General features: G+C 49.8%; 1 protein-coding gene across 2 annotated transcripts in view; it reads left to right on the top strand.

The window, feature by feature from the left end:
• The window catches only part of IQCA1 (IQ motif containing with AAA domain 1), a 109906-nt gene that overhangs the window by 65826 nt on the left and 24314 nt on the right, over nucleotides 1-19766 (top strand). For both annotated transcript variants that reach the window (XM_040972482.1, XM_040972481.1), the window contains 2 exons: nucleotides 8595-8659; nucleotides 11570-11652. In XM_040972482.1, coding sequence (XP_040828416.1) covers nucleotides 8595-8659; nucleotides 11570-11652 — 148 coding nt within the window. The remainder of the gene's footprint in view (nucleotides 1-8594; nucleotides 8660-11569; nucleotides 11653-19766) is intronic.

The raw sequence follows: 19766 nt of genomic DNA, 5'->3' as shown, positions 1-19766 counted from the left end.
AAAGCAGAAAGTGGGAAAGAGTGAAAGACTGCAGATGGAAAAGGAAATATTTGCAAGTCATAAGGGGTTAATATCCAAAATTCACAAAGAGCCACCACGCAGTAAACACTTAGGTAATTCAATTGAAACACAAGCAAAGGACTAGAATAGGCATTTTGCAAAAGAAGACATACAGGTGGCAAATGGCGGTTGCAGGGTAGGACAAGTTCAACATTGCTAAGCACCAGAGAGCTAGCAAAGCCCCCGGGGCAGCATCTTCCCTCTGTGGGGTGATACAATTAGAAAAACAACAAGTTTTGGCATGATGCGGAGGGAAGGAGGGCATTTCCACACTGATTTGGTGAGAGTATGAATTAATGCAGCCGCAAAAATCTGTATGGAAGTCCCCAGCCCCACTCCCATGCCAAATTCCCTCAGCCAAAGAAGTGGCAATTATGGTCTCAGGAGAGGTGTCTGCTCTCACCAGGATGCCCCTCAATGGGGTGCCAGACCGAGCGAGTGGACTTTATACAGATAAACAAGGAAATGCTGCTATTCCTAAGCCAGTTAATTAACCCAGAAGACTTTATGCTCGTGAAAAAAACATACTCGTACATAAAGCAACAGTAGACAAGGTGGGTAGGTGTGGAATGTGTTGGCAGGTGACTTTGTGGCCCAAGACAGAAGCTTATAATTTGCTAACACATTTTGTAGACAACCTACAAAATATTCTCACCTGTCAATATTAACTTTGAATGTAATGTTTTAAGTGACACTAAATGTTTGATAGAATCAATAATGGAGACAATGAAGAAGATTTAAAAATAACTGAAAAGTATGTAAGAATGGAAAAATAAGATAGAATAAATAAAAACAAGTATGATGATAAACTTAAACCCAACCAAGTCCACAGCTATAGCAGCTAGAAACAGACCAGCTATTATAATTTAAAAGTAATGATTGACAGACTGATAGAAATAAACAAAATAGGGGCTGATGCTATAGCATGGTGGTTAAGCTGCTGCCTGAAACCCCAGCATCCTAAACAGTCCCAGTTTAAATCCCGGCTGTTCCGTTCCAATCCAGCTGCCTGCTAATGGCCTGGACGAGCAGCAGAAGATGGCCAGTCATGTGGGAGACCTGGAAGAAGCTCCTGCCTCTTGCCTTGGGCTTGGTCCAGCTCTGGCAGTTGAGACTTTGCCTTGTAACTCTGCCTTTCAAATAAATCTACAAATATATATATATATATATATATATATGCTGTAGGAAATACACTTTAAACATAGGCTAGGTCTATTGAATAGTAAACAAAGCTAAGAATGTATACCATGAAAACATTAAGCAAAAGATTAGCTGATGTCCCTCAATGAGTATCAGAAAAAACAGGCTTTAAACTAAGGGAATTGTTTTATATGTCAAAATATAAATTTTAATTAAATAAGAAACATAATCCTAAATTTGCTTGCATCTAGTAACATATTTTCAAAACATTTAAGAAAATGCTAGCAAAATTAATAGGAAAGATAAACAAATTCAAAACCACGGCTGGATATTTTAACTCATCTCTCAGTAACTGATAGAATAAACAGTCGATTTAAATGACTCATGAAGAAGCTATTGTTTTAAAAGAAGCTTACAGAATGTGCGATCTATGCGTAAGCCTGTGCCCGTTTCTCAGAAGGCGTCGTGCTTGGGCCACGGAACGAGTCTCGGGCTTCAGATAACTGAGATCAGAGTGGCTGTTCTTGGACAACTGTGACATTCAGTTAAGATCGCAGAGCAGACCAAAGCACAAAACATCTGTAAAGTCTTAAAAATTGAACCGCAAACTTATAAATACCTCAGGCAAAGTAGAAACCATGAATCGAGAGAAGGTATAGACTTAGCTTCTCATATTGGAAGATAGCAAAGACTGCAAATAAATAAACCAAGATGCTCGCTGAAGAAGCGAAGAAGTGAGCTGCAAGGTAAATGCAAAAAAAAAGAATTGATGAAGCGATCTTAGTATTTTACAGTGAATATCTTTGAAATACAAATCTTACATGCAGTGCAGAAAATTAGCAAAACTAAACTAAAGTTAATTCTTTAAAACTATCAAGGTTAGTAGCATGCAGCGTTACATGGGACATGCAAAGAGGCCCAGAGCGGATGTTAGGACCAAAGGAGGGGCCACTACTGCACGTCCTCCGGAGTAGGAAGCTGTTACAGATAAGCTTATGTCCATAAATTTGAAATGTTCCTAAAATGTTTTTAAACCACGATTAGCCAAACTTTAATATATTTCTGAAATCTAAAAATGTATCAAAGATTAATTCATAACTTAAAACCTTCCTTTTTCAAAATATGTATTTATTCTTTATTTGCAAGGCAGAAAGAGAGAGAGAAAGAGAGAGATCTTCCATTTGCTGGTTCTCACCCCAGACAGCAGGAATGGCCAGAGATGAACCAATCCAAAGTCAGGACATCAGCTTCCTCCCGGTCACCCACACAGGGGCAGGGGCCCAGGAGGGAAAGCAGGGAGCTAAACGGCACCCAACCCAGCACCCACATGGGATGCTGGCACCACAAGGTGGAGGACTAGCCTGTGGAGCCACAGCAATCCCACCCATCCCCCAGACATATTTTATAAAAGGTGTGTACCTTAATAAGCTATATAGACAAGGTCAGTGTATGATGAAAAATTTAAGCCAGCATTCCCTTTGAACTTACATACAAAAACCTTGAGCAAGCTATAAATGAATGGCCTGTGGCGTGCCTAGAAGGGTCACGTTCCTGTTAGAATATCCAGTCTATAACAATACCCATTGTTCTATACAAATGCTACACATATTACAGCATATATACATATATATTAATACATAGCAGTACATATGCACATATATGTATGTGTGTATATGCATATATACACTGTACACACACACACATATACACTCTCTATATTAAATAGGTCCTGAGCTCCAAGCATGTGAAATATAGAGGCAGTAAGCTGATCCTTATACAAATGCCCCTTTGTCCTTGGAGATGATAGGAGGGGAAGTGGGGAAGGCTTGTTGCTGGCATCTCCATATCCAGAACACAGCTTTAGGGTACGCCAGTAGGTGTGCGTGTGTGTCTCTGGATAAAGTACCTGTGTTTATTTCGGGCACAGTTCATTCTTACATCTGTGCTGTATGGATGTCACGGGGTGACAGTGCATGACAGAAAGTGGAGGTCGTGAAATAATTTGTATGTGTCTTTTTGTTATAACTGAAAAGCTGTATCTTAAACCTGCACCTCTTGGGCAGCGTGCGTCACAAGTTCCTGGCGAGTTCCAGGAAGTGGAAGGAGAGGCGTGTCGGATCTGCATTTTGCTGCCGACCATCCAGGGCGATTCCCTTTGTGCGACAGCACGTTTAGTGAGTGCAAGCATGCCTTCTAGCCAATGTCTCGCTAAGGTCAATGTGAATTCTAGAGACAATGCTTGTGTGCACCGTTGCTGTGTGTCCTCTAAGTCCGGCAGCCGGGGAGTGCAGCGTCTTCCTGTAGCTCAGCCAAGGCATGTATTTAGAGCCTCTTGCTGTTTTTGTCTCTTACAAATTTTTGTCTCCAAGAAAATCAAAATTACATATTTTCCTAACAGACTGAGTTGGTGTAGCGTGTTCTTGGTTATCAAAATACTCATGCAGCTTTGGGGTTTTGAATTGGTAAATATCCCTAACGTGTGAACAAGCACACAGTATGTACACGCCGTGTGATTCCGATCGCGTTCAAGTGGATGCTGTGTGCAGGTGCGGGACCCAGAGGACGTGTTGAACTCCACCACTTGTGATTGCAGACAACTTTGATTTTGCTTCTTCTGTTTTTCAGTTTTTGTAATGCACTTATTAGCTTTGAGAAAATAAAAGTTATTTCAAAACCAAAAAAAAAAAGTGGAACTGAGTCCAGGAATGCCAAATGGGAAATCAATCAACATAAGTAAGCAAGCTAACAACAGAAAGGGGCAGTCACGGGGTCGTCTTAATGTAGAGTGGGCGTTTACTAAGGTCCAGCACCCGCCAGAAATGGGACGCTCTCAGCAGGCTGGCAGTAAAAGGCGATTGTCTGAGTCTGATCCTACAGGTCATTTCGCGCTGTCATACTCAGCGGTCAAACATTAACCACTTTTCACCCCGCTTTGGAGGCTAAAACAAGGGTATTCATTCTCAACATGTCTATTCAATGTCATAGTGCAGTGCTGAATGAGCGCAATGAGTCAAGAAAAGCAAACAAGAAAATGTAATGATTGAAAGGAAAATAGTAAAACTGCCTCGACTCAGATGAAATGATTATCTGTGTAAACAATCCGAAAGAATTTGCAAGCTATTAGGATTAATCATTGAACCTGGCAAATGTGTAAAAACACTCTTCTGCTTCTTTAATTTTTCATTTTTTTAAATCCTGGTCTACAAGCAATAGAACCCCAGTGAAATAAGCACATCCGGCTCCCGGACAGCAGCGTCCAATCCCGTGTCCAATAAAGGAACCAAGGATTTTTGGAGAAAGAACTGACCCTGAGGCACACCAAAGCCACTTTAAAAAGTCCCTAAAGAACAAAACCGGTCCACTTGGAGCAGTCAAAGTCTAAAATAAAGAGCTCTGAGTATGCTAATGTCAGCAGATGATTGAGTAGCAGATTCGCAAGGGACAAATTTCTCACGCAGAGTCCCAGGAGCCGTCCCTCCAGAGGCACACGAAGCTCCCATCCCGACGTGCGGGTCGTGGTCAGTGATTCTGTTTGGAAGAGCTGACTGCCAACTCTGCTTCAGAGAAGCCTGACACGCCCCACCTGCTCCAACTGACTCAAGCCGACCTCATCTGTGATCAACGTGTGGGTAGCAAGAACTCTGTGGTCACATGACCTGCTGGCCACCCTCCCCACAGAATCATGTCCCATAACAAGTCCAATCTTGTGAAAGTCACAGGACAAACATGACTTAGTGACCTTCTGCAAGATACAGTCAGTGCTCCTCAAAAAAATAAGAAACGTCTGGGAACCTGTACAGACCTGAGAATTCAAGGAGACAGGGAGCCCTGAAGCACAAACGGACATTGGGGGTGGTTTGGGAGAACTTCATAAACTGGATTAAAAAAATAATAATGCACCAGTGTTGGCTTGAGGCGATGTAAGATTCCAATAGCTTTGCAACATTTCTGTAAAGCCAAAATTTTACTGTAAAATGAAAAGGTGTCGTGTGCAGATGGCATGATTGGGTAGAAAATCCCAAGAAATCTACAAAGAAATGCTTAGAAATTGTGAGTGAGCACACAAGGCCTCAGGATATAAAATAAATATGCAAAGATCCATGGTGCTTCTGTGTGCCAGGAATGAACACGTAGACACGAGATTAAAATACATTAGCATTTTTAATTCCCCCCAAAAAATACTGAAACTGGACTCTAACAAGATGTATCCAGATCTTATATCCTAAAACAACATAAGGCTGATAAAATATATATATATATATATGCGCATCTGAATAGAAAGACATACCATGTTCATGGATTGAAAGTAGAAGTGACAACTCTACATTTATATAAAGGTTTACTATATTTCTTTTTATTGGAAAAGCAGATTTACAGAAGTCAGGAGAGACAGAGAAAGATCTCTCCATCTGCTGGTTCACTCCCCAAGTGACCGCAACAGCCAGAGCAGACCCAACCCAAAGCCAGGAGCCAGGAGCTTCTTCTAGATCTCCCAAATGGGTGCAGGGTTCCAAGGCTTTGGGCCATGCTCCACTGCCTTCACAGGCCACAAACAGGGAGCTGGATGGGAAGTGAAGCATCCGGGACAAATGGGGTCCCTGCGGATGCAAGTCAAGGATTTAGCCACTTGGCTATTGCACTGGGCACTTAAGACAGTTCTTAGCCCAAATCCCAGAAATATAATTTGTTCACATAGATAATTTTATTCTGAAATTATTTAGAAAGGCAATGAAGCTAGAAAAATGCAATTTTGAAAAAGAGGACTGAAATGAGAGGTATGAGTTTCCAAAATTCAAAGCTTTTTATCATACAGGTCATGAGCTCCGGGTAGAGGGATCGATGCATAGAACCAATCAGAATATAACAGAGGACCCAGAAACAGACCCATATAAACATGCACACTTTGTTTGCACAAAGTTCCAAAGCAATTCAAGGTGAGAAAGATCCCTTTAGAATAAATGGGACTGGGAAAATGGACCTCTGTCAGTGCTCAGTGTTACAGATTCCACAAAACTTCATTCAAACCAGGTCACAGATGCAAGTGTGGGGTGAAATTCTTAGAAAAAAAATACATAATTGAGATCTAAATCTGACTTCTTGGAATTCTAAAAGGAAATACGGGCCTTCATCAAAATTAACAACATATGTGAACAGCCTGGTACTAGGATAAAAATATAAGACTCAAATTGGAAGGAAAGGTTTGCAGATCGCATTCCTAAAAAAGAGCTGGTCACCTGAACATTCAGAAGTTGAAACACAGTGATCCAGTTGGAAAGAAAGCCAAGGTGCAAGAAGATATTCACTGAAGAGGGTGACAGGGACACACCTGCAAGGTGTCCCTCGTCGGAAGCGCCAAGGACATGCGCTTGGAAGACTCGATCAGAGACCACGCACCCACCAGGATGGGTGACATAACAGCCGTGACAACGTCAAGTGCTAGAAAGGATGCAGAGGAGATGGGTCCCCCATACGGCGTGGCTGGGGATATGCAACTTCCAGCCACTCTGTGAAACGGCTCTGCAAGGGTTCTGTTCTGTTTTCAGACTGATTGGTTTGAAGGCAGAGAGTAATAAAGAGACGGGAAAGACAAAGATCTTCGAGCCACTGACTCACCCCTTAGATGGCCACAAGAGCCAGGGCGGGGCCGGGCTGAAGCCAGGAGCCCGGAACTCCATGCGGGCTTCCACCCGCTTGCGTCGTCCTGCTCTTCCTTCTGGAGTATAACAGCGGGGAGACTCCTGGGTGCTCGGACCAGCACTCTACAGCGGGAACTCAGCACCACAAGCTCCAGCTTACTGCACCACCATGCCATCCAGTGTCACAGTTTTTCACCAGAGCAAACACAGACCTTTCAGACAGCCCAGCCATGGCACTCACAGCCTGTTCTGCTTATCGCTCTGACCGCACCCCAAGTGGACTGTGCAGATAGCCACCCTGACACCTTCCGCTCATAGCCTGCATGCTACGAGCTCCCAGTTAGCACTCCGCCCTGGAAACCTGCTTGGGGAATTTTTGTGGGACCTTAGTAAAGCCCTCAGCCCACGCGTGTCTCCTCTGCTGTCCTTCTCTGCCCCCCTGCCTGAACACAGAAGTCCCACAAAGCTCTCCTTGCCACTGATCCCGTGAGGCTGACTGTCCTGCACTCTGGGACCCGGGGATGACACATCGGCTCCCATGATTCTGAGTAGTCTGCTCTGCATCTCCCCTGACCGACACACCTGAACCTGTCTGTCAGGGCTGTCCTCGGGGGGTGGCACCCTTGGTGGGGAATAACTGGACACAGGCTAGGCAATGCTCACACTCCCTGGGAGTGGACACCAGCTCCAGGTATGAGCCTTGCAAAGTGGTTTGCAGAGAAAGGATCTGACCCAATCAGGAGAATGGGAAGCCAAGTTGCAGAGAAGTGAGATCCAGGGGGTGTACCCATGGGGAGCAGTGTGGGAGGGACCTGGAGGTGGTGAAAGTCTGCCTGTTGTGGACTGGTGATGGCCTCTGCGTGGCAGGTAAAGTTAGATGCAGAAGCCCGACCTATGAGCAGGTGTCTCGACTGCAGTGAAATGGAAGGAATAGGTCAGGAAATGGACAGAGGAGAAGGTGCAGGGTGTCTCAGACAGAACAGGAAGTCAGAGTTCCAGAAAGGGGGCGTCTGGGATAGGCAGGAACCAGTGGATGCATGCCATGCCCCTGGCGTGTGGGTGGGGAGGAGCCAAGGTGGTGTACCCACTGGCGGGTGAACATCTAGAACGTTCTGCCCCCATCACATCTGGAACCATCCTAGTACATGGCTGTCAGAACACCAGAGGACCCAGTGCTAACAGCAAGGTCTCTAGGAGGCATCCCTGTGCGAGACCACAACCAGGGGCCAACCGTGCTGGAGGTCACCAGGCCCCAGATGAAGGCTCCATCGGCAGATTCGGTGCCCGCCAGGGGCTGGCTGGCTTTTGGCTGTGGTGACCACACCTCCTGTGCCGGAGGTGGGAGCCAGCACTCAGGGACTCTCAATTAGGGCTTACGAATGACTCCCGTCCCAGGATTAGGCTTTCACAAGGGAATCAGGGGCCACAGATGTCAGACCTCGACAGATCCCAAACACGCCTATGGCTCATTGCTATTCCTGTGCTCTGGGTCCCCTCGTGCCTCCTAGGAGAACCGGAAGAGTCGGCATGCTCAGGTCTACTTGGGAGAGGGTCCCGCATGTGTGCCAGGATGGAGCAAACCCTGCCCCGGAAGCCTCCCCTTCTGCCCTCAACAGCAGCTCCGCGTTCCTGGGCCACTGACACGGCTTCGTCCCCTACCCCCCCACCGCGGCTTATTGCTCAGGCCTCCTTGCTTGCTCAGCTGGTTGGCTTTGCTTTGTTTGACTAAACTGTTGGTCATTTCCACTTTTCTTTCAGAAAAATAAACAGAAGAAAGGCAAAAGAGGAAAGAGGGAGAAGGACAAAGACCTGACAGCAGACAGGTGAGGGAGGCGGGCATGATGCTCCAGGGGGACGCCCCAGTGGGAGCACAAGAAACCCCAAGACAGCCTATATCCTCAGTGGTGGCCTGCACCAGCCCCGTGGCGGTGCCGCCTCTTACCCAGGCCTAGTGGGGGAGGCAAAGGCCCCTGTGACCCTGAAGGAGGCCTGCTGGGTCCTAAGGCACGTGTCCTCAAGGCTCCTGAGCCCGGAGAACTGGTTCAGAAATTCATGAAGGTTCTTTAAAACTTTGCGTGAGAAATCATGCCCTGGCGAAGATTTGAGGAGCGCCAACACTGCCTTACTCCCAGACGGAGAGCTGGCCTTCCTGCCCAGCCCGCCTGTGCCCAGCCTGATGCCCCAGGCACCTGCCCCTGCTGGGTGCCATGTGAGCCACTGTCTCGTGAGTTGACAGACGTTCCTATCGTTGGAGCGTCACTGTCTGAGCTGCGGCACTGACACGTGGCTTCACTCGTTGACTTTAAGCTGAAACGACCCTTAGGTGCTTTTCACCATTGAAAACAAGTAGTATTTGCATTTTAAGGAGTTACCAGTAAATCTAAACAAAATCCCTAATGCACAATACCAGATATCATTTGCAACACCCATAGTGCCGCTCCTGGGCTTGGGCGGTGGGTCAACAGGTGTCACTGCCCCCAGCCCTCCCCTCCCCCTCCCCCAGGTTCCCTGTTACTCCTCCTACACTCTGCTTGGAACAATTCCCAGGAGAGAGAAAACCTGGCCTGGAACACTGGCCAGGGCAGGGGGAGCAGCCCAGAGCATCCCAGGCAGGTGTGTGTGCCCAGGACGCCAGGGCCGGCAGCCTGTGCCGAGCTGCAGAGACAAAGTCCCACAGGGGCTCCCACCACCCCCACTTAGGCTCCATTGTTTGGGGGACATAATTAATTATGTGAGAAACGCAGAAACAGACAGAGGCCCCATGCCCTGGCTCACTCCCCAAATTTACAACAGCAAGGCTGTGCCAGTCCAGAGTTTGGACCCCAGGATGTGGGCCATGACCACCGCTTGCCAGGATCGGCCACAGCCAGGAGGCTGGGGTCAGGGGCCGGATTGGGGATTGAACCTGCATGGCTTCACCACCAGGCCAAATGCCCCTGCCTTTGAGGAGCTCTGCAGTGGCCTTCTGCATGCCAGTCAGGAGCAGTGCCTTCCCCAGTGACGCCCCGAGAGCTGCACTGCCATCACCTCCCTTGACCCCGCCACTAATCACAAAGTTGCCCGCACTCTCACGCAGTTTGGCGCTGCGTTCCCCAATGAAACATGGCCGGAACACCGCAGACCACACACGCGTGGCTCATGGACAGTGTCCGCCGGACAGCAAATGTCATCTTGGCAGGCGCTTCCTAACAGCTGAAATATCCTAAATGAGCTGCAGGCAGCTCTCCAGCGGAGTGAAAGACAGAAGCAAATGCTACTCAATTTTCTGCTCCAGAGTAAAGGATTATTTCATTCCTGAATGTCTTCCCATTGTCATTGCAAAAACCCAGGTCACTGGGCTGGGGTTTATTCTGTAAGATGACCTCTGCATCCCTCGTAAAACAACGTCACCACTAACACCAGCATTTTCATCACGGACTTAGGTAGTTTTCAAAAATGTTTTATTCCTCGACAAAAGTTGTTTACGTTGGGAAAAATTCCAATATGGGTTTCTGATGGAAGCTTTCTAAGATATTGTGTTTTGATAAGTGCAGAGATATTTTTCTTCCATTATGCGATAGTACGTTTTGCCTGTGGAATATGTTTATATCAAACAAATGTTAGATTAAGTAGCTCATACCTCCTTGATAGGTCAAAATCTATGAGCCCAGATTTCATGACAATTAAACCTGTCTTAATTCTTAACAGAGAACATAATCTTTTATATGTATTTGATGGAATACAATTCCAATCAAGTGAAGATGACAAGTGTTAGGTTAACATTTATCCTAATCGCGCCTGGCTTGTGTCGTGAGCTGCTCGAGTGCCTCCTCATCACACTCACTGGGATCAAAGCACAGCTGAACTCTTGAAAAACACAATTATCAGCCCAGGAAAGACTAAAGTGAGACCGAGAAAAGAAAGACCAAATGTCTTAGAGCGTTTTGAGTAATATTTAGCTGTTCGCAGTCTTCACTTCCGTAAGCACGCTCCAGTGAAAATCACCGGGACTTTCATCCAGAAAGTGGGATGCTGCATCCATTTCTTCTCAGTTAGTATAAATTCCCAGTGCGCTGGCTCCATGCCCAAGGCCCTCTCTCTGAGAAGTTGCTGGAACATCTGTAATGCTGCAGAAGTCGCGATGCCCTCCTAAGGACCCGTCACACTCACAGCTTCAGACGTGTTCGCTTCCATGTTGACAGTGACCTCCAATACGAGCCTTGGTTCTCTGCAGACATTTTTTTTAAACTATTATGGTGTCAGGTTAAAAGGAAACATAAATTTCACCAAGGATTAATGAGCTTCTACAGCTTGCAGATGCTTCATATGCAGTCATGAGCTCATTGCGTCATCATCGGGTGTGAATTAGAAATGCGATGATGACGACGCAGTGAGCTGCGTGCAGGAGTGATAGCTGGTCTCTGACACCCAGAGAGAGAATTCCCGCTCCTGGGAAGCAGCCGGTACATGCACACAGACAAGTGAAGTTACTGTCTATGAAGACCTAATGCAGCCCCACATTGTAGAAACATTGTCTGAGCTGGTCTGTTTGCAGACACACACACCTACTCGGGGTGGAGGCGGCTTCAGTTCTCGGTGCCTGTGGGTTTGGGGCGGCAGGCGTGCTCATGGCGTTGGTTCCAGCTCTCTCCCCGGTTGCACCTGCTCGGGGTGGAGGCGGCTTCAGTTCTTGGTGCCTGTGGGGTTGGGACGGCAGGCAAGCTCACGGGATGCATGTCCGGCTCTCTCCCCAGGTCCATCGAGTCTCTGTACAAGGAGCTGGTAGAAGAAGGACTGCTGATCAGAACTCACAAAGTCAGCCTCTCTGATTACATTGGTAACGTACACAAAGCAGCCCATTTGGGTTCTGTGGCACCCCCAGGGTTGTGAGAGCCCGAAGCTTGGAAATGCACTTCATGTTATGCTTTTAGCTAAGCAGAACCTGCTGGAAGTGATCTGAATAAACCAAGAGGATGCTGTCCACCGCAAGGTTCTCACAGCAGAGTTGGCCCAGCTTCCCCAACGTGCTGGAAGCAGTGCAGAGCTTTTTCTTTTTAAACCTGCTAGCAAGGTTCCTTGGCTCATTCTGTCTGGCATATTTAGACCTCCAAAAATGAATTGTTCAGACTTTCATGGTTGAACAATTTTGCCCCCAGGGTGCAGTTCATGGTGCTTGTTGAACACAACCCTTCCAGGGGAAATTCTTTCCCACGGAGGCCTTCCCAGCGACAAACAAGTAACCACCATCTCAGCTATTGTTTTTCTCTTGATTTAAATACACACACACATGCGTATGTGTAAACCCAAAACACACTGGACATTTTAAACTCTTCATCCTTTTTCCACCCATGATGCATTTGTTCCAGCCATTTCGTTGGGGAACGTACAGCTGGTAAACAAGCTCCTCTATTGCATAACCACAGAAGGACAGTCATGTCTACAAAGCTTAGCCTGAAAACCAGTACTAGTCTCCAGTGACATGTGGCTGCCATCCCCGCAGGGCCTGCACAATGCTTGTCTTTCCCAATCCAGAGTCCACTCCAGAAGCATTCAGGGCTTGTTGGTGCTGCCGTAGTCCTCGGTGCCTTTCATCTCAAACACTTCACAGGCTTTTATGTTTATGGAGGCTCCGAGACATTGTCCAGCCTGTCCAGGAACTGAACCTGTTGGGCGGTTCCTTGGGAGTTGGTTGAGGTCACCCATGGGCCACAGCAAACACCAGGTGGTCCCCAGCAGGGACGTATGTAACGCTCCTTGGTGTCCTGTGCGTCCTCAGTGTCCCCTCCCTGGGAGGGACCTGGCTGACCGTGGGGAACAGGTGCCACTCATGAGGGTTTTCCCACGGGGAGGCCTCAGCCTTCCTGCGTCCTCCCTGGATGATCCATGGGGTCGCCCTGTGAGGCTGTGGGGATTCTGTGCCCAAGCCTATCATACCAGCACATTGCCCTCCCCTGATGGCTCTGCCCTGCGTCGGGTGGCCCCGTGACAGCTGAGTGGGTTGATTTCTGTAAGGACGTGTAGAATCTTTGTAAGACACTGTGGTCTCAGAGAGCCGCATGGTTCCTCCCCTGTTGAATGGCTTCTCATCTGCCCCATCATCACCCACTCCGAGGGTCACACAGACCCAGCTCTGCCGCGTGGGCACGGCAAGGCCAGCCTCTCCCTTTGATCGAATGGTGTCTCTGTAATTCCTTTGAAGGACAGCCTTATCTCCTCAAAAACTTGGAGGAAACCTCTCGTGTCCTCCCAGGGTAAGGGTTTAGCTGGGATGCATTCCGTTTATCTCATGTGTTTCCTGTTCAAGTGTTGCAGTTTCCTCCTGTGTTCCTTGGTTATGTTCTGTTAATTGCATTAATGCTGGAAAATGACCCCATTGGACAGAACGGTCTGTTCCTTGCGGTTTGGAACTCAGGCCTGAACAGCTCAGTGTGCAGGCACTTCCCGCCGCTTAGGACACTGCTGGCACGTGGTGAATTCCCAGTAAATATTTGTGCACTGATTTTTCAATTGCTTATGAATTTCTCATTCGTTCTGAACTTTTCCAGTCATCTTCCAGCTTCCATCTCTGACATACCTAAGGGCAGGGTGGCTGGAGTCTGCCTCGGGGAGATTCTCAGTGGAAACGACCCACTTCCTTAAACAGAACGAGTCCAATTGCCCGATGGTTGGCATGCCTGCTCCTCGTTCTCCCCAAGTTAGGACCCTGAGCCTTCAGTAGTTGTCAATGGGAATTCTCAAGCTCCTGCAGACTAAATAAATAAATAAATAAATCAGCAGAACCCCTGGACAACAAAAACAAAAGCTGTTGGGCCAGGCCGTGTAGGCACCACAGTGACACCCAGGATTCACCCAGGGCCCAAAGCAGAGCGGCGGCCTGGGAACTGACAGGTCTTAGGGGACGTCCAGAATGGGTAAAAAGCTCAGGAGAATTGGCTCTAGGGACATGAAGACACAAGCCCCGATACAATGAGCAAGCTCGCTTGAAAGGATCGGGCCCGGGAGCCCTGAGCCGAGATGGAGCAGCTGTGCCCCCACGTGACAGCTGAGGACCAAGAGCCCCGAGGGGCCGCAACCCTCTGCACCAGACTCGGGAGTGAGCGTGCCAGTCCGCCTCTTTCCTCTTCAGGGCCCCATGGTAGTAAGAAGCATGGGAGTACAAAGTGACCAGGATGGGAAAGTAAGGAGGCGGCAGAGAAGGCCCGGAGCGGAGGGTGGATGCAGAGGTGGAGCGTCTGAGAAGCCACCATCCCTAAATCACACCATCCATGAAGCGGCGTGAAGACGCCCGTCTGGGCCCGGGACCACCCCGCCCCCCGTGGAAGTCAGCTCGCCTACACTGAAGCACTGGCAATGTGCAAGGTCAGAACTCACACAAAATTAACCTAAGGAAGAAAAAAAATGAAATGAAAAACATCAACTTCCCAAAAAGGCATTTCAAAAAAAGCAAAGTTGTTTTTTTTTTTTCAGAACAAGCTAATATGCTAGAAGAAAATCCTAGAAGACACGTCAGAGCCAGCACAAAGCAGAAGTCATGGGAACTCAGAAACGAGGCAACAAGACTCAACGAGCGGTCTGGATAAGGGTGAAATATTAGAGAAAAACGAAAGTATGATTTGTACAAGACAAAGAAGATCCAACATCCGGATAAAGCAATGTTTATCACAAGAAGAAAACCAAGCAGAAGAATGAGATCCAGCTAATGGGCCGTGAAAACCACAGAAGCTAAGACAGCACTGTGCACCCTGGGGTGCTCAGAGCCCCAGCACCCACATGCGTTTTGCTAATAGGAATCCATCAGAGCATCTCTAGGAAAGGAAGATACAACACGAAAGGAGGGGAGGCTAGAATATCCTCAGCTTGTCCAACTGCGGTGCTTGGGACCAGGAGCAAATGGAGCAGTTACTTCAGAGGCTCCAGAGAAGAAAGTCAGACCCAGGGATCTTGTGCCACATTTATGTTGAAGTGTTCAGAGCACAAACTTCCCGGAAGGCTGTACGGTGAGTGAGCGGGCTCCGGACAACCGGAGCTGCTCGTGGCCCTCAACAGAGGAGGGGTGGAGAACACCCCATCTATTCAGTTATAACACTGCCTCAGGGGCTGACATTGTGGCACTGCTCGTTAGCAACTCCAGCATTCCTTATCAGAGTACAAATTCAAGTCCCGACTGCTTGGCTTCCAGCCCAGCTAGCTCCCTGCTCATGTGCCTGGGAAGGCGGCAGGAGATCGTCCAGGTGGTTGACCCCGTCACTTCGTGGGAGACTCAGATGCAATTCTTGGCTCCTGATTTTGGCATGGTCCAGTCCCAGCTACTGCAGCTCTCGCTCTCTCTCTCTCTCTCTCTCTCTCTCTCTCTCTTTCTCTCCCTTTCTCTCTAGCTCTGCCTTTCAAGTAAATTTTTAGTAATAATAATGGGCCCAGTAACATAGCCTAGCAACTAAAGTCCTCACCTTACACACGCCCACATCCTGTATGGGTGCCGGTTCGTGTCCTGGCAGTCCTGCTTCCCATCCAGCTCCCTGCTTGTGGCCTGAAAAAGCAGTTGAGGACAGTCCAAAGTCTTAGAGCCCTGCACCCATGTGGGAGACCCAGAAGAAGCTCGTGGCTTCGAATCAGCACAGCTCCAGCCATTGCAGTCACTTGGGGAGTGAACCAGCGGGCGAAAGACCTTTCTCTCTGTCTCTGCTCCTCTCTATATATCTGACTTTCCAATTTAAAAAATGCTAATACAATAGAAGCTAACACCTCACCACGTGTTGCAAGAAAGCACAGAATGGAAAGGGCTCTTTGAAAACGTCATCAAAAATGTGCTACAAAAAAGCTGCATGATTTCAAAAAACAATTGCACTGAAGTAGCTTGTCTTTTAATTCCATTTTCCATGGACTCTTTCAAGTGCCCTCTTACAGCCTCAGGAGCCAGAACTGGATCCAGCTTTCCCACGTGGCCAGCAGAGGCCGAGTGTCCTGAGCCATCACCACTGCTTCCCCAGGTCTGCACCAGCAGGATGCTGGAACCAGAAGCCAGAGCTGGGTATCCGACCCTGGACACTCCCGTGAGCTGTGGGCATCTTACCCACACCCACAGATGTGGGCAAAATGCCCCTCCTCAAAGACTGTGCTTTGAATATGCTTAGCATACAATCTCAAGTAGCACCCCCTGGACAGGCTGTTCTGTAGTCCTCACCCCCCACCACCCTCAGATTGGAGTGAAGGAGCTAGTCGGCCAGAAGGGGGCTTTGGGGTCTGGGCAGATGCACCCCAAAGCCGCAGTCAGCTTAGCCATGCAGATGCCCAAGTTGAGGCACAGAGCCATGCCCATGCAGGGAACTTGTCACAGTCCACCTGCCCGCCTCGGGGAAGTGCCCCAGAGCTGGCACCTTGATTCCTCTAAGAGGAGAACCGAGCTGGGCATACTGGTGCGCCTCTGCCCAGCCTCCCATGCCTGGTTTTGCTGGTCTGTTCCTGGTTTCATTTTCACACTTGACACAGAGGAATGACCCAGCAGATACCTGGGTTATTCCCTGTCCTGCTGCAGGGGCCAGCACTGCCCAGGGTGAGCACCCAGAGCCCTGTGTCCTGCATGTTGCCTAGGAAGCAGCAAGGTGCGACTTGGGCTCCCCAGCTCTTCCCCCAGGTGGAGAGGAAGCTCAGCACGTGGGTGGCTCTACAGTGTGGACTTCTGCACTGGACTGCGAGCCCCTGCACACTGCCCAGCACTGCCAGCCTTGTGACTCGGGACAGTGTCTAACCTGTGTCTTCCCAGTGACACTGCAATCCCAGTGTCCCCAGGCTGCGAGAAACTGGCAGGAGACAGTGACCACTGAGGAAGCCACGTTCCAGGCCAAGCTGCCCACATGTCCCCAGGCCAGTCCTCAGCTCTGAGCCCTGTCCCTGCGCAGTCCCGGGTATGCAGGGCCCTTGCACTGTCTCTGCTGTGGGTCATCTTAATCCCACCATCCTCCCACTCCTGAGATTATCCTAATGCAGTGTTTCTCACACATCCCCAGTCCAACTCTAGGGATCCCCAAGGTTCTCAGAAGGAGCAGGTGCTGCAGAGAGGTGCCCTTGCAGACCCCTGGGCGATCAGGGCAGGGCATACATGCCCACCCATCAGGGATCGCTGGACCATGCCTGGGTTCCTGCGTGCCTCTCTCCTGTATGGTTGCCATGTCTTGGCTGTGGGTAAGGATGGCACTTGCCTCCAGAACTCCCCAAGCATGCCCAGTGAGTTACTGAACCTGCTTGACCCAGCAGGAAGCCATGGCTGTGACCTTGCATGTAGCTATCACCCAGCCCTTATGGGTTCAGGCTTTGCCAGCAGGAGGATCATGTGCTGTCCCCACGGTGCCTCTGCATGCCTCCCTCCCCGTCCTCAGCAGGAGCAGCAAGCACAGAGAGAGGGCTGGACCCCACTGGAGGCGAAAGTACGGGAGGAACCATCCCCCATGGATGTTCCCTAAATCATCCCTGTGGTTCAGTGGCCGCTGCGTGTGGCCGCAACCCGTGCCCAGCTGGACTGGTGTTCTTCACATTGTCCTTGGCATTTGCTGCCAGCGTCGATGACTGGCAGGCTCCCCCGGCTCACACACAGCCAGCCCCAGAAGCTGTGACTGACACGTGTGCCTGTGAAAATCGACACTCTGGACCATGTGAGCCACTTGGCAGGGCTGTCGCAACACAGAGCTGTGACAGTCCCTGTGTGTGACACTGAGAACATTCCCGCTCCTTCCAGAAGCCAGGTCCTGCAGTACACTGAGCTGTCACCCCTTGCCGCTCCCGGCAGACTGGCTCAGCTTGGATCCGGACTCTGGCACTGTGCCCGACAAAGCCCCGTGTAGCCCAGGCCACGGTGGGGAGCGATGGGCGGGCAGTGAGGGGGAGTTTGGGAGTCCCGGCTGCCAGTGAGGATGGTCTGTTTGCGTGGAGCCCCGTGGCTCTGAGTGGCTTTTTGAGGAAGCCAGTGTGGAAATGGTTTCTCAGCTATTTCTATTTGTTTCCCATGCCTTCCTGACTGTGCTCCGGCGTTCTCTTCAATAACTTTGCTCATCCTGTGGCTTCATACCAGGGCTGCCGTAACAGTGCTGCAAACCGGGGGGCTGGGGCAACAGACGTTGGATGTCCCATGGTGCTGGCGGCCTGCAGGCCAGAACTGACGTGTCAGCAGCCAGAAGGGCAGGTCAGCTGTGGCCCCTCCAGCCCCTGGGGCATGTGTCAGCTGACCTTGCCAGCTCCTGTGTGCACACGCATGGCCCCACGTTCCCCTCTGCTGCCCTAGGCACATGGCTGTCCCTGTGCTGCTGCCCCTGCTGCGGAAGACAGCAGAGCTACTGGATTTGGGGCCTGTGATGGGGAGCTCCGCCAGCCCAGTCTGTCCACAGCGACCCTGTGTCTATGTCGAAGCCGTCCCAAGTCCCCGAGAAGCAGCCCTTTAGTGCCACCTGGGCAAACGCTGCACAGATCCTGCCTCTCAGTGTCTCTTGTCCCAGCTTCCCGGCCCTGCTGCTGCCTTTAGTCACCACTGTGCCCCCTCCGTCTCCAGTGTGCCCCCTCCATGTCCAGTGTGTCCCCTCCATGTCCAGTGTGTCCCCTCCATGTCCAGTGTGTTCCCTCCATGTCCACTGTGTCCCCTCCACCTCCAGTGTGTCCCCTCCATGTCCAGTGTGTCCCCTCCACCTCCAGTGTGTCCCCTCCATGTCCAGTGTGTCCCCTCCACCTCCAGTGTGCCCCCTCCATGTCCAGTGTGTCCCCTCCATGTCCAGTGTGTCCCCTTCATCTCCAGTGTGTCTCCCTCTGCCATGTGCTGCCCCCCTTAAGGCAGGCCCCAAGTCTGAGTCAGGATTTCTGGCTTTCTGAGCTGTGAGCAGGAAGACGGGGGTTGGGGACATTGGAGAATCATGGCCTGCGGGACAGTGACAGCACACAATAACCCTTTTCGAGGGGCCACCTCAGACCCCAGGCCCCGGCCGACACCCCAGGCAGGTTGTCCCCTTTGCTAGATTGGAGCTGACACTCACTCATTCAACTTGATGTGATTTAAAGACAAGCTAAGAGCATGCAGAAACTATGGCGCGTAGGGGATACTCCTGCGGGTTTACATAAGCAGGAAAATTGGGGTCACTTTCATGGCACCTCTAGTGTCATGTTGACTAGCAGTACGCACTGGGATGAAGAGTCAACCGCTCCTGCATTTAGTACCTGCTCATTAGAACACGCAGACAGCAGTAGCTGTAACGGCAGCCTCCTTACACAGCTCGCTCCCTGGCCAGCCCCATCGGCCTTGCCGAGGACTTGGGGCAGCGCAGCCACCATCATCTGCCCCTGCACTCTCCCCTGTGTCACGATGGATAAGGCTGCTAGGTTCTCACGGACCCTGCACTTGCTCCACACCTCCGTGTGCAGACGCTAGTGCGTCTACAGCAACCAGAGCGCTCTCCTGGGCCAGGCCACGTTGGTAAGAAGACCACGTCGGGGAAAGCAAGCCCAAGATGCTACGATTCACTGGCTGTCCTCTGGGTCCAGAAACACAGCAAGAGCATCCGAAGGCTCCGTGCTCATGATGAATGGAGGCAGCCAGACTAATTTTCTTGGTGACCTTATCTAAGTTAGTCAGAAAATAACACGTCAGATTTATGGCAAGTTACAATTAAGACCTTTCATAGCTTCTAATTAAACCCATAAAGATTTATCTCCGCATTATTCCTTGGGTAATCCTTTAAAAAAATGATAAAAATGTAAATGAGCCTCACCTTCCAGAGGAGAAGTTTCTATTTATTCTAAATTAGACTCAGACCATTCCTTTCAACTGACTGCATTTCCTGACTGAGTTACACCTCCTCGATACACATTCCACATCGACCACTGGCCACTTGTTCCTAAACCGTGTGCCGCTGGCGAACGAGACCAGCAGAACTCTGTGGAAGGTTCGTGGAAACAGAATGGAACTGATGCCTTGGG

This window comes from Ochotona curzoniae, unplaced genomic scaffold, assembly GCF_017591425.1.
Source record: "Ochotona curzoniae isolate NIBS_2020 unplaced genomic scaffold, NIBS_Ocur_1.0 contig_2294, whole genome shotgun sequence".
NCBI classification, from domain to species: domain Eukaryota; kingdom Metazoa; phylum Chordata; class Mammalia; order Lagomorpha; family Ochotonidae; genus Ochotona; species Ochotona curzoniae.
The sequence above is the reverse complement of the archived record's forward strand: the minus strand, read 5'-3'. Positions and strand labels throughout refer to the sequence as shown.